The 14,452-nt window shown below is 41.9% G+C and overlaps 1 protein-coding gene across 2 annotated transcripts in view; it reads right to left on the reverse strand.

The window, feature by feature from the left end:
- EPS15 (epidermal growth factor receptor pathway substrate 15) overlaps nucleotides 1–2,232 on the reverse strand; it is a 47,792-nt gene extending 45,560 nt beyond the window's left edge. For both annotated transcript variants that reach the window (XM_082287381.1, XM_082287382.1), the window contains exon 1: nucleotides 2,128–2,232. In XM_082287381.1, the coding sequence (XP_082143507.1) occupies nucleotides 2,128–2,154 (27 nt within the window). In that variant the 5' untranslated portion in view covers nucleotides 2,155–2,232. The remainder of the gene's footprint in view (nucleotides 1–2,127) is intronic.
- Nucleotides 2,233–14,452: the final 12,220 nt, after the last annotated feature.

Genomic DNA, 14,452 nt, shown 5'->3' on the forward strand with positions numbered 1-14,452 from the left:
AGCAGCTGCAAAGTCATCTGAAAATACCCTCATCTCATTTGAAATACTCAACGCCCCAGCCATGCTGCAGTACTGTCAAACCAAACACAGGAAAGGGAACAGAAAATCGGACCCAACAGTGAGTCTGAGTGCAGGTTCATGTGCCTCTTGCTCTCTGCATGTGCCCTAGAGCAGATCGTGCCCATCTGCACACCTTTACTGCTGGTGGCAGTAACTGATCTCGGTGCAGCCACCACTGCACTCCCCACCCCCACGCCCTCATTTTCACTTGCTCTTGCTCTTCAACAGATTCTGAACACTTCACCACTTGTGAGGACTTTTTATAACCCTAAAATTCCACATATTAGAACCTACATTGGAAAAAAATATCTACAGGCTTGCCTGGCTTTCTAAGATGATTCTTATGCAACACAAGAAGAAAAAACAAACAAGCCAAAAAAAGAAATCCCCACACAAATGGTAAACACAGAAATAGCTCCCTCAGTTTAACCACTGATGTAAGCTGCAGCCACAATGGTTTTAAGGATACCGGCAATTTTTCTGCTTCTGTCAACATTATCACATTTGTATTTAGTCCCCCATCCATGTGACCAAAAAAAGTAAATAAATTCTACAATGAAAGGATTACATAGCCTGTAAGCAACAATGTCTTGCTGTAGAACACACCAGAGCTGACACCTCACTTCTCTCCCCAAATGAAGAGCCAGAACAGCTTTGTGAGAACTTCTTTCCCTTCAGTAAGCAGATGCCTTAAAGCCTTTTTGTTTACTTGAAGGCTGTTGAAAAAGAGACTCAGACAAGGCTAACTTAGCGATTTTAATATAAAGCAAGTTTTCACCAAAAGTACTGTACGTCATAACTCTATACCTTTAGACTCTTAAAGACACATTTGTTTTCCCCACACATTTGTTCATCTTTTCACTGAACTATTTTCCTTTCTTTCCTTGAAATGGTTGATAATACTCTCAAAAGACAACTATGTAAGTAATTGCAAATTGAGCAGCCTTGCTGCCAGCTTTTTAAGTTTACTTCCATGTGCCTAAGAAATTCATTAAGCTTATTTACCAGCTTTACTTTCTGTAAATATCACAACTGGCTATCAGATTGAAGCATCCCAAGCCAGGAGGATGCACCAATAGGCCCACCTCAGCCTTATGTCAGGTAGGAATGAAAATTTCTCATGTCACTGCTAAATGAAATTAAAAAGTATCAAAAAGTGTCAGTTCATTAGCTACCACAGCTCCGGGGAATAAGGCATGGTCCTAACGGTATAGAATAACCTGTGTGAAGTGATTCCACTACCGTCAGGAAAAAAATGTGAGCAGTAAGGATTGAGGTGAAGTGAGATCACACGAGCATGAAACAGTGCCAAGAGTCTCCAAGTTTTAGGGCTATCACCTGCACTACTCTTCACTATGAGACACCTGTATGGGCACTGTGTGACAACAGTGTCCCCTCACCACGGGGCCCACCAAAACCAAGGTAAAACCACTTGCAAGCAGTACCTGCGGAGACGGCTTTCTGTTAAAACAAGGAATTCGTCTGTCCCTCCCAGGGTCACCTGCCCATGGCCCCGCTGCCCCGGAGAACCCCTCGATGCCGGGTGTGCCCGCGCTGTCGGGAGGGCACCCGGCGGCCGTGGGGCTGGCACCGGGCACGGACACCTCAACCCGGCGCTATCGCCTTTCGGCCCCTTCGCGAACGCTCCCCGAGCGCACGGCCCGCCCTCGGCGTTCACGGGACGGGGTTCGCTGGGCTCCAGCCCGGCGCCCCGAGTCCTACAGAGACAAAAGACGGACCGCGACCGCCGCCGGCGCAGCCCCGCCCGCCCAGGGCCGCTCCCCAGCCGGGTCTCCCCAGCCCCGGGCAGAGGCACCTGCGGCCGGGCGGGACCCCGTTCCCTACCCTCGGCACCCCCGGCTCGCGGGTCACGGCTGCTCTCCCGCAGCCCCTCGCTGCCGTTCTCCCTCCCTTCCTCCCTCCCGCAGACACGGACACACCCCCGCCCCGCCGCCACCTGACAGCGGCGGGGCAGCGCTGCGGGGCGGCGGCCGCACAAAGCGCGGGCCCCCCGGGCAGCCCCGCGGCGGCGGCCCCGCGCCGTGCCCGGACGCGCAGCGGCGGTACCTGTGCCAGGGAGAGGCGCGCGGCCATGCTGTTCCATCCCCCCGGCCGGGCCGCAGGAAGGACGCGCCGGGCCCCGCCACTGCCGCACAACTTCGGCAACTTCCCCAGCCGGCCCCGGGCAAATCCCGGCACCGGATCCGCGCCCGCCCGCCGGACGGAGCCGGAGCCTCCCCCGCGGCACACGGCAGCGCAGCCGCGCGCAAAACCGGGCGCGGAGCCCGGGAGCCGGAGCCTGCTCGAGGCAGCTGCAGCGAAAACCCGGAGCCGGAATCCTCGGCCTGACACGGTGACCAGCATCCCCCACTGCCAGATCCCGGCCTCTCCCTTACCTTCCCTGTTGGCCCTGCTTCTGCTGGGGATGCTTCCAGCATGGCAAACGGTTACAGTTCTCCAGTCTAGTCATGACACAGGTGGAGGAAGTCCCAAAACAGGAGGTGAACCAGGTCTGGGCTCAGTTGCAAAAGAATTGGGCACAAGGCCCAGGAGGAAGCAGCACATGAGCCCAGCAGGATGTCCTGACCTGAGGCATCCTCACAGCAGCGAGGAGCTCCCCTGGGCTTGGCCTCCTGCTTCCCTCCACTCACAGGAAATAGATGCCTGCCCAGGCAACTCATGGCTGTACATGTCCTTCTGTCTGTCTGCTTGTACTCAGGGCACAGTGGCTCTTCTGGGGGAGGGTAACCAGAAGAAAGGGATGAGCAACTCTTATGGTGGGAGAACCTATGAGACATCACAGGGAGCAAGAGACTAAGGAGCAAGCTGGAGTGGGGAGTAAACTGCACCACGTTCTCCAAACCCATGGGAAACAATTGTCGCTGAAAGCGATACTCGTGTCACCACCCGTTTTCCTGCTCCTCCTGTACCTGCTCACCTCCTCCCACTGGCTTATTTCCACTCCTACTCTGAGTTCTGCACTACCACAGCATACATCAGGGAAAACGTTCCTATTTTTATACTTTACCCCAAGGTAGATTAGGCACACATTTAAACTTGAAAGATGCATTCAGACCAATAAGAGGAAATTAACTGAAGTCATACTTCATTACTGGAAAGCTTTCCCAACATGCTTTGTTTTCTTTCTTTGTTTGTAATTCTCTACCCCTCTGCATTGTTTTTGTCCTCCTCAGCTCAGTTGTATGCTCATGCCCCACCTCTGCATCCTGTCATTCCTCAGCTGGCAGTCATCCTGAGCTGCTAGTGCTCATCATCTGTCATGAAATACGGGATTCCTCATTCCCACCTATTCTTTAGTAAAGGTTTTACAGAAACTCTGCTTTACTGACCTGTTTCTCAGTCATTTTTTCAGCAAGAAAAAGAAGATATCGAGGGGAAGAATATAAAAAGCAAACAGAATAGATATAAAAATATTCACACCATTCACATACTCACTGTCACATCTCTACTCCACCTCACACTTCTCTCAAAAGCAAAATCCCTGGAAAATAGCACAGACTTTGTATTTCTAGGCTGATTTTTTCTTCTTTGATTAAAATTGGAATACAATCCCAGAATAATTAATACCTGGAAATCAAAGCAGAAGATTGTAAAACTAAAATGGTGTCTCCTGTGGAAAACAGTATTTTTTGGAGGGGGCCCTCAGTAGGTATTTGAAGGGCCTGGGTTTCTGAGCTGCCATGAGCTCATGTGGGTGCCCTTTGCTCTGTCAGTTGTTTCTGTCGTCTCAGTTTTGCTGCAGCTTGGCAGGGCTGGTGGCCTCTCAGGAGAGAGGTTACACCCAGGCTGATGTGTTCTCACTGCAAATAGAAGGAAAATGCAAAACAGGGACTAGGACCTGGCTCTGGAGCTAGAGGCTTGATACCGAGAGCTGCTGTGAGCAGGATTTTGTGGGCAGGCTATCTGGCTCAGCAGTGTTTTTGCTGCTGTTCCCTTTCTCTCCTGGGTGTTGCATCGAGTATTTCCCATCAGGTCCAGGAAGAGACCCAAAGCTGCAGCAATGTTGTGGAATAAGGGTGATGAGTCAAGGGACTTGTGCAGGTTAGCCAGCAGAGCTGTGTCACCCAGAGCACAGTTAAAAGCCCCTAGTCCCCTCTGAGCAGAACACTTGTCTGTTCTGACAAGGGAGGGAGGTCTGCTCCAGCCGAATGACTGCTCCTGAGGGCCTGACCTTCCTGAAGCCTTTGGCTTAGAAAATAAACACAACACCACCCCCCCCAGTTTTGCTCCCTCGAACTGTGAAGTGCACAGCAGTCTGCATCCAGAGAGCCTTTCCACAGTGTTCTCCGAAACTGCTGCAGCAGACTCCAAGTTGCACTTTCAGCTCAGGAACAAGCAGGCAGTGCCAGGTACATGGTTATGTACCTTCACCCTGGCTGTGCATACTCACAGTCATCAGGCATGACCACTGTGTCCACAGTCAGAGGGCAAGAATCACTCAGTGTAACCACTGTGGCCTCTACAAATTAAAATAATAATGAGTTCCATATAATCAACACTGAATTATTGTGGTCACATAGATCTGTGCTGTTGTTGATCACTCTGTGCATCTCACAGACAAATTGTCCTGGATGCCTCCAACCACCTGAGTTAAAGCAACCAGCTCAGACATCTCCATAACAATTACAACAGCACTTGTCAACCTGCTGATGGTGAATGATTGTACTGCAGATTTTCACGAATCTACAATGACAGCTCCCAGAAGAAAACAGCTCTCTGCTTCTCAGCTGGAATTGAAATGTTATCACCTGACAATGGACCATAAAACTGGACTTCATACTTACTTTCTGTCAAGAGCAAAATCACAGCTATTAAAATTTACTCAAAACTGTTGGCAGGTTTGCAAAACAATGCCCTCCAATGACCGTCTTGGCTTAGCCATAAGCAGCTCACCAGGGCTTGACTAGGGTGGAAGAGCTCCTGAAATCTGGAACAGGGGGACTTTCTACACATACCTCTCCTCTTATTTGCTCCTCAGTGGAAACCCCATTGTTCTGTCTCTTCCTTTGCTGACCCCATGAATCTTGACCTTTTGCAATATCTTCTGTAAATTGTCTAAGGAATGGTGGGATTCTGTGCTGGGTTTTTGGGAAAGCTTGTTAAGAATACAAGAGAGTCAAAAGGTCAACAAACTGCAAGAACTTAAACTAACAGTTACATTTTATATCTTTTCACATTCAACAGGGATTCTCCTGCAGGAAATGTGTTTATCTGTAATCTGCTCTGTAATAACTGCTGTATGTTGATTTTTTTTGTCATAAGATCCTCTATTCCAGTACACTTGATACCCAAGGGACATGGAAAACAGTATTAGCATGCTTTTATTTGTAAGTATAATAGGATTTTCTATGATTCTAAGTACCAGCATTTTGACAAATAGGTACCGGATCTCAGTGCTCTTTATTGTTTCTTTATAAGTACAATGCACAAGGTTATGTCAACACTGGACAAACAAGGGACTGCTGACAAATCAAAACTAGCCAAATGGCTAATGAAGACTGGGCCTTGCAGCAGTGCAGCCAGCAGAGCAGCAGCACAACCTTTTTGGTGCAAATCCCCACAGTGAACCACTGTGCAAGAGTATGAAGTGACTTGTTCTGGTACAGTTGAATTTGAAAATGTGCTGCAGGAAGATAGCATAGAAAGGCCCTACACCAGTCAGAGTCAAACACTAACGACCTCTGGTTTATAAATCTCTTACGATCTCCAAATATGTTTGTTAGTAAAGCTGGTAACATTTTAATCATATCCACTGGTCTCCCTGGAAATAATATCTCAAGTGTCCATCCCTTCCTTTCTTAGAGCTTTGTTTACCCTGTGGATCAGCACACAGGAAGCCCAAAACAGCACACAGGCATTTAGTATGACTTGCTCTGCTCGTTCTAGGAACGGTGTTACTACAGCCCATGAGCAGTCCGGAGGCTGAGAGAAGAATGACTCAGTCCTGCCTCCTGCATTCCTGAGCATGAAATGAGGTACCCAGCTTTCTGGAATTCCAGTGCAGAGCACAGCAGTAGCTCCAGCATTGCATATACAGAATCAAGGACTTAAAGGTCAGAAGGATTAAGCCACTTTGAGTCTTAAAGAACAAAAGGAACCATATGCATCAACACACAAAATCCTGGCCAAAAATGTATCAAAGAATATAATGCAGGGGAACCTGCCCACAGGCAAACAGACTGTCTTACATTGCACAGGTTTCAGAGAGCCAAGCAACACCCATGCTCCTGATACAGAACAGCATTTCCCACACCTAGGTTACCAAGAGATCCCTCCTGAGAAATAAAGAAGATCATCATACAAATTTTGACGACCTTTGGACTAAGGCGACCTTTTATCAAAAATCTCAGAGTCCTTTCCAGGACTAGTGACACAAGTTGGTTTAGGAAGTCACGACTGCAGGGGTGCATTTATTTAGAAATACACCCCAGGATATGCTTTGTGTGCCCTTTACATTTTATGCAGCTGCAAGTTTTCTAGACAAAGGGTTACAGATAGGCTGCTATGTTTTAAGGCCACAAGAGAACACTACAATCATCTAGCCAGACTCCAACAGTCCTTCTGTAGAGATCTGTTAATTTATGGGTTTCTTTCCATAAAATATGTAATCTGTGAGTCCTACAGTGTATTTTCTAGGAAGATGTCTAGTTACTAGGGTGTGTACATTGATCATTATGAAAGCTGCATAGGAATTATCTGCTAACTCATGCTGTGCTCTTGGCTTCTTAAGGTGGTTTGCAGACTTTCAAAGCTATAGCAGCCTTGAAAGTACTTCAAAGTGGGTTGTGGGATGATCAAATTTATACAAACCTGTAGCAGTATTAAAGAAACACAAACTAGGATATTAAGGTAACTTTACATATTTCTTCATCTCTGAAGTGTTTTCTGTTCAGATGTTCAGAAATATTTGAATATATCTGAATTTAACTTCTTCATCTGGCAGAAACAGAGTACAGTATGGAATAATTGTACCTCTTTGTTTTGTAAAATGATGTCATCTATATTGCCAGTATTCAGAATTCCAAAGGCTAAAATTATTTTTGAACTGTACTAATTAGCAAGAACCATCTTGATTTTTTATTACAGGAATGTTAAAATTGAAAGTAACCTGAATAGGGCTTGAGTGAATCTCTTTAACCATATCTGATGGAAAAGTTGGCAAATCTAAAATGCAGCAGTACAGATCTGACTGTGCTATTTTAAAACATACACAATTTATCTTTTCATTAAGACTGTAAGCATATTTTCTCAAACTTATTTATATTAGCCAGTTTCATGGGGCTATACCACATGTTGCAAAAGAATAAGAGAAAATGTAAATATACACAAGAGGTCAGCTTGACCTCTAGATATTTAGCTGGATGACTGACAGCAGAGTGACATTTTTCATTCAAGACCATATTTGAAACCCAGAAAAATCTTCAATAGGCATTAATTTGACATGTCCAGCTAATGTAGCAGTTGGAGATTTTGCTGTTCCTTTAACAGCTTAATACATACTCTGACAGAAATAGAACAAGCAATACTACTGCTGAAACAGCATCAGTCTTCATTATAAATTAAACACATCAATATCACAGTGTGTGGTGTACATTAAACCAAAATGAGGATTGAAAACTAGTATGTTTACAAAGGAGCAGACAGAAAAGATTTTACCAACAGTTTCTTCTGTTCCCTGTTTCCTTAGGCATGTTGTCTATACTATAAATTCAGGGAACACATTGCTCACCTTTTTGAAACAATAGATTATTATGTTTTAAGAAAACAGAAAATATTAAAAAGTATAATCTACACACTGAATTCCCAACATTCTCCTAACTTAGAATTAGTTCACTCTGCCCTTCACAAAGATTATTAATTAATTTCAGAATTATAAGATACATTAAGTAATTAGATAAAAGAGGATTTGGGATTTTTTCTTCTCATTAAATGGTTTGTCTTTAAGACAAACTCATGACTGTCTATAGCAACAGGCCATTTTTTATGGCATTACTGTAGCTCTTGATACTAGCAAGTGTTTCTTCTGAGATTTCCTTACCTGTCCTCCCAATTATTTTCATCTTCTTGTACATTCTTAGCTTCTCCAATTTCTTTCATTATCTTCTAGACTTGATTACAATCATAATAATGTTAAAATGGTTCAGAAAGTAACATTGGTCATAAGACAGAAAATAACTTTCACAAATCACAGTAGCCTACTACTGCAACCCAGTCTTCAGGCTGGGCAACAATTCAGGTACCAACATAGTATTTATGTTTAATTTTATACTAGTAGTTAAAACTTTTCCTAAATGTAAATCACGTTCCACTAGCTTTCAGCAACGAAGTCTCTCATGGATGGGAGCTGCAGTGGCAGAACAGAGATCTCAGCTGCGTTAAGGTAGTGAGTGCCAAAGGTTCAGGGAGAAGATGAGTCAAAAGCCTCAACAATGGTGGAAAACCAATTATATTTGAAAAGGTGCTAATGATTTAGCCCTCAGAGTAGACAAGGACAGAGCTGATTTGACCATTTTAGTTAAACTTGACCAAGTGACATTTAAAACTGTGTTTTTGCTGCTGTAGAAAAAAATTATTGACAAATACAGTGAGAAGCAAGAGCAAAACATTACTTGCCTACATCTGTATCAGCGCTGAGAGCTGTAAGGGAGCCTGCAGGTTGCACTTTGTGAAAGCTATCAAATGCCAAATTGCAGGGCTCTTTCTGCAGGCAGAAGGAATTTCCACAGATGCTCTTTCAGCTGTACTTCCCTTTCTCAGAAGCACAATCCTGCTGTATGTCCATAAATGAGAAACCACCATGTGGGATTTTTTTTTTTTTTTTTTTGATTTATGGCCCTGTAGCACAGAGTGGAATCTGTTCTGTTGCTTGGCCAACTGTTGCACAACATTAGCAGGCAAAATGTTCCTTTAAGTGCAAAACATATAATCCCACTGGTGTCAACACATAAGACTAAGGGATGTTCCCTTAAAACCACTCTTTGTTTTTTGGACTCCTGAATAACTGACATGTAATTACACTTTTTCATTCTTCTACATCAGGTTGGTACTATCAATAATAGAATGTTACTTGACCGGTGAGATAGCACCTAAAATATTTGCCTTCATGAAAAATATTTTAGACACATACAATAAATATCATTGCTAAGTATTAAAGACTGAATATTCTTTTATTCCTGTAAAGTACAAGTGCAGTAAATAGTTCACAATTCAAGGTATGTTCTCATTTGATTGCACACATAACACAATTAAAACATGAAATATCCTTAAATATGACTAAGTTATTTGCTTAATGATTGATTTATTTACTTGTTTGGTTGGTTGACTGATTTTGTTTGGGTTTTTTTAAAGATTAAGTTGCAGAAGTAATGCAGCAGTGATTCAGCCTCAATGGAATTGTTAAGGTGTGCACGTGACTGATCAGATGCAAAAGGACATTAATGGAATTTGAACTCTATCAGCTGACAAGGACTTGCTTGCCTCTGTGCCACCTTATGTTCCTGTCCTGTTATCTGTAATAAAAGATATCTCACCTGTTGAACAGGTGAAGCTGATACAGCTATAAGCAGATATCGCTATATAACAACTGCAGATCTGAAAGTCTGGTGACCATTCATGAAAAAAATGTTTGTTCAAATGACTTTTAGCAGCATTTAAAACAGCTGTGGTAAATAATTCCAGTGTAATCATCACTATGACTTTGAAAAATACATCATGGATTCAGTAGCTTCACAACAGTTTTTCAATCAAACTTGTTCTCTTTACAAATAAAATTCCATTAAAATATATTGTGTTCTTAAAAATGCACTGCAGAATCTGAAAGACTGTTAACTCCCACTGTTATTGGCAATACTAATTTAAATGAGATTCACAACATGTGAGAAGCAATTGAAGAATGTTATTTATACATATCTACATCAGATTACAAAAATTATTGATGATGATGGACGAGTATCAAACCACCAAGATTTTTCAGATCCCCATATCAATTTAATTTGTTGAATCAGTTCAGTGATAAACAAATTTGACCTTCTCTAGAAGGACAACCCCTCCCCCCCAAGGTGCTCCCAAGACAAATATGTATCAGGTATAAAAATGACACAAAGAACACTGAGCTCCAAAGGAGAAAAGTATCAAGGTTTTAGGTATAAAACAGAGGCAGAAGCCATACAAGGTAGGTAAGGTCAGATAACTGGATGAGTTTTGCAGACACAGAGAATGTTTTCTTCCTGAAAGAATCTCCATGATTCAAAAGACATTCAACTTGCATCCAAAACTGAAACATTCTTGATTGTCAGTCTCTTTAGGCTTAGGAAGATACATAATTTGTTCCTGTTGAAATCAAGTTTACTGTAATGATTTTCCTTACAGAAATATCTGTACAAAATGGTTTAATGAATTTCTCTCTCCTTTCCTTGTGATAGCATTAATGATGGTAAATTACATAGATACAGATGAGCATGAGGAAAAAACCCTCCAAAATCATCAGTAGAGCTATTTCATTAACCATAAAATGAATATATAGATGAGTTGCTTAATTTAGCTCAACTCCAATTCTTCCAAGTAGGGAGTAAATTCCAAGCTAAAAATTAGCTGTGGGTCTCCTACACATGACTGCAGAACAGATCCATGTTGTGCTAGATGGCACAACTGCCAGCCCAAAACCACAAACCATGCAGGTACCTTGTAGACATCAAGGGCAGGAAAACCTGTATTGTCATGTTTATAAATACAGGTATATAGTTACTAATTAAAAGAATGAAACAGAAGACCTTAGGTGGGAGTGTGTGGAGGTTTTAATGCGTGTTTTAACTGTATTTATCATGTGCATTGGACAACAAATTGAAGCAGATCCTACAGCCAGGACTTTTTTCTGCCAGTGAGGTTTGCAAGGGGAAAAGTATACAAAGATTGCTTCAGGACATGGATGAGGAAACTTCTGATCAAAGTCTCTGATAGAAGCTTGGAATGCTTCCTTGGGTTTCTAAGTCACTTCATGGTTAAGTTTCCAGGCTACCGGAAATTAGTGTATTTTTAATTTAATTTCTACTTCAAGAAATGTGGTAGGGGCAGGACAGGCAGCTTGGGCTGTATAACAACTGGCAGAGATGAAAGCCAGCCAGATGGCATTAGGCTAAAAGAGTTCTCTTGCCCAAAATATAGCACACATGTCCTTTGCAGATTCTAAAACCAGCACAGAATCTGTCTCTCCCTTTACCATTACCATACAGCTGACTTTTATATATATCTGCAGTTCTCATCCCCACCTTTACAGCTTTGCAGTAACTTCAGAAATTTCTCATATGAGGAAAACACTTAACAGGATTTAACAAGGAAAAAATTTTAATTAGACTTCTTTTTTCTTTCATGTGACTCAATTTTTTAACATTGATGGAATAATGTTCATCAATTCCTGTAGCTCTTTGGGGATTACTAATTTAAAAACTAATAGAATTTTATACTTGAATAAGCAATGTAATATGAAGATCGACTTTTGATCAGATGAGCAGATTAAATATATTACAAAAAGTAAAATGCCTCAAATTTTAGATGTTGCACATTTAATTACACATTTGTAGTTATTTGATTCAATGAACTATGTGTGCTACTCAAAGCAAGAAGAAATATTTCCAAGCTCAATCTAATGTCATAATTAAGGATTCATGCACATTGAATAAGATCTGCCTGAACAATACAATATATCTACATTTGGTCAATGTTCTGTTCACAATTTATTATAAACTACACTAAAGTCTGATCCTCATTACCAGGGGACTCAAACTTTGCTAATAATGCAGTCTGAGGGTCTGTTTAATGTGAAAAGCTGTAAAAAAGAGCTATAATTATCTAGAAAGAGAATCTGTGACAAAACTGCTTTTATCTCTCAAATCTCCTGCTTGGTTCTAGATTTACCATTCCTTCCATCACTGCACTACGTGAGCCAAATTTTCTTCTTATACACAACTGCCATCCAAGTCCACAGGTTCAGGGAATTTCATGAAGAGCAGATGGTCTTATGTCAGTCTGTACTGCTTGCGAAGAAATCTCCTCCATCTCCAGCCAGCATGAGATTCAACAGCTACAAGAGTTCTGCACAGTGCTCATGAGAGGGAAGCAAAGTGTCCCCCTGAAAACTGGACAAGGAAATGCCTAAAATTGCAAGCTGACTGAAAGAGTAAAAGGAATTGAGTCAGCATTCTGGGGAAAGGAAGGAAAAGGGAGGGTTGGAACAAGCAGTATGTTCTTAAAAAAAAAAAGTATGTTCAACGCAGATAACACGAAAAAGATAAGTGCTACTAGTATGCCATAAATAATATAAGATTCACATAATGCACCATTAAAGTTTATGGATCAAATCCTCTTTCCTGGCTATGATGTACTTAGGCATAACAAAAACTCTCAAGGAGTTGGTTATAGCTTTCTGATTCACTACCCAGTTCATCTCTGGCACTGTGATGGGACTGGAGATGATTCATTAACAGGAGGGAGCCAAATTGCAATTTCTCTACCCTACAATCCCTTTAAGACACTGTTTAAAGGGACTGTAAAACACGGTAGTATATTACCTCTTAGTTCATTCAGAACTTTTCAGTCTAGAAGAGAAATTTCCTGGACCTTAAGTGCTTCTCTCTTGTTTTGCCTTGCTTGAGCAGTGACAGGGGGCACAGGACAGTGAACAAGGCCTAAGGCTTTCCCCTTCTAAGCTCCCTCAGGTTTTTCCAGCTGTGTGAATGCTTCAATTTGTCCCAAGTAAACAGAGTTAATTTAGATGTGTCATGCATATATACATGCACATCCATGCTTACTGATCACTAAACTGCAAAGCCAATTCAAATTTCTCGTGTTCAGGGGAACTGTAAGCCTGGGTGCAATGTGCCCTCCGAGCATGCATAATCTGAAACAGATGGCTCAACAGATGAGCTGCCAAACACTCAAGGCCAATTCAAATGCCATCCAAAAGTAAAAGTTATATGGGATAAAAGTTTTCCTTGTCCCACTTTAGATAAACAGGGCCTATCTGCTTGGAAGATGATCCTTTCTCATTTTCTGCTTGTCTACTTAGTCTTTTCAAATATGGCAAGCTCTAGAAAACAAATTCAGTTTTACTAGCTGCCATCATTTTCCAATCTCGTTTGGGTTTTTTTTCAATAAAGCTCCATACCCTGGAGTTAAGAACTTGCATGGGTTCTTTGAGCTTTAGTAAAAAAAATAAAAGCCAACAAGGAAACAGCAAAATACAGGAACTTTCTGGCTTTCAAGTTTGCAAAGAAAAGGTTGAAAATATGAACCCTTCAGAAACCAAAATTCCTTTTTAACTCATGCTTTGGTTGGCAGGGCTTAAGCATAAATAAATAATTTAAATTGCATGGAATATGAAGTCTACTGATTTCCCATTTAAACACACTGATACATGGTACCAGAGAGTTCTCCACAGCTTGTAATACTTCCTAGCCTTTCCACAGGGCTCCCTGCTCATAGCTTGCCTAAGTGGAGGCATTGTTCCTGCAGACATTATTATGCCTTAGGCAATGCCTTCACTGTGAAGTAAATCTGATTTACAGCTACCATATATCTTGATTTTCCCATAAAGGTCATTTTTTGACACCTGGATTTTTTTCCTGAGGGTGCACACACACAAATCTATGTACATATATATGTCTATTAATCTGTCCCTCTCCCCAGACTCTCTACCTAGGTATCTGAATTTCTTAACATCAGGAATCCTGACACAGGATCACTAAATACATTCAAAAAACCCAGACAACGGCAGATTGCATACTGCAGAGTTTCTCTGTGCATGAAAAAAAATGAACATTTCCAAAAAGTAATTACACAGTCTGAGCACTCACGGTACAGAACATGCCCATGTTGCTGCTGGGAACAGAAATGACAGCCATCACTTCAGTCAGCCAAGCACCACTGAGATCAATCACACTGCAGAGTATTACCTATGCTTCACACTGCACCAGCTGACACCACACTGATTATCCCCTGAAATGTTTAAAGTACTACAGTACTACAGTTAAGGATTTGTGGGTGTAGAAGATTCAAGCTAAAACACACAAAGCAATTGTAAATTAACTCCACAGTCAAGACAAAAGGTAGAAGATTGGTCCACTACCTACAAGAAAAATAAAATTGTTTTAGAAATTTTGTGCAATGAGTAAATTTAATGCAGGGACTGCAGCAATTAAATGTAAGACGTCAGTACTGATATTTAGCAGATTAAATTACCATTCAAAAGCATAAAGCCAAATAGATGTAATATTTTACAGATAGATGGGTTAATGTTATCAGTACGTAAGTGACAGCTGGATCAGGGAAAACTGTGTGTAGGATTTTGTTTTGCCTAAAATTGACAGATATGTAAGCC

The sequence above is a fragment of the Coloeus monedula genome, assembly GCF_965178545.1.
Source record: "Coloeus monedula genome assembly, chromosome: 9".
Lineage (NCBI taxonomy): Eukaryota > Metazoa > Chordata > Aves > Passeriformes > Corvidae > Coloeus > Coloeus monedula.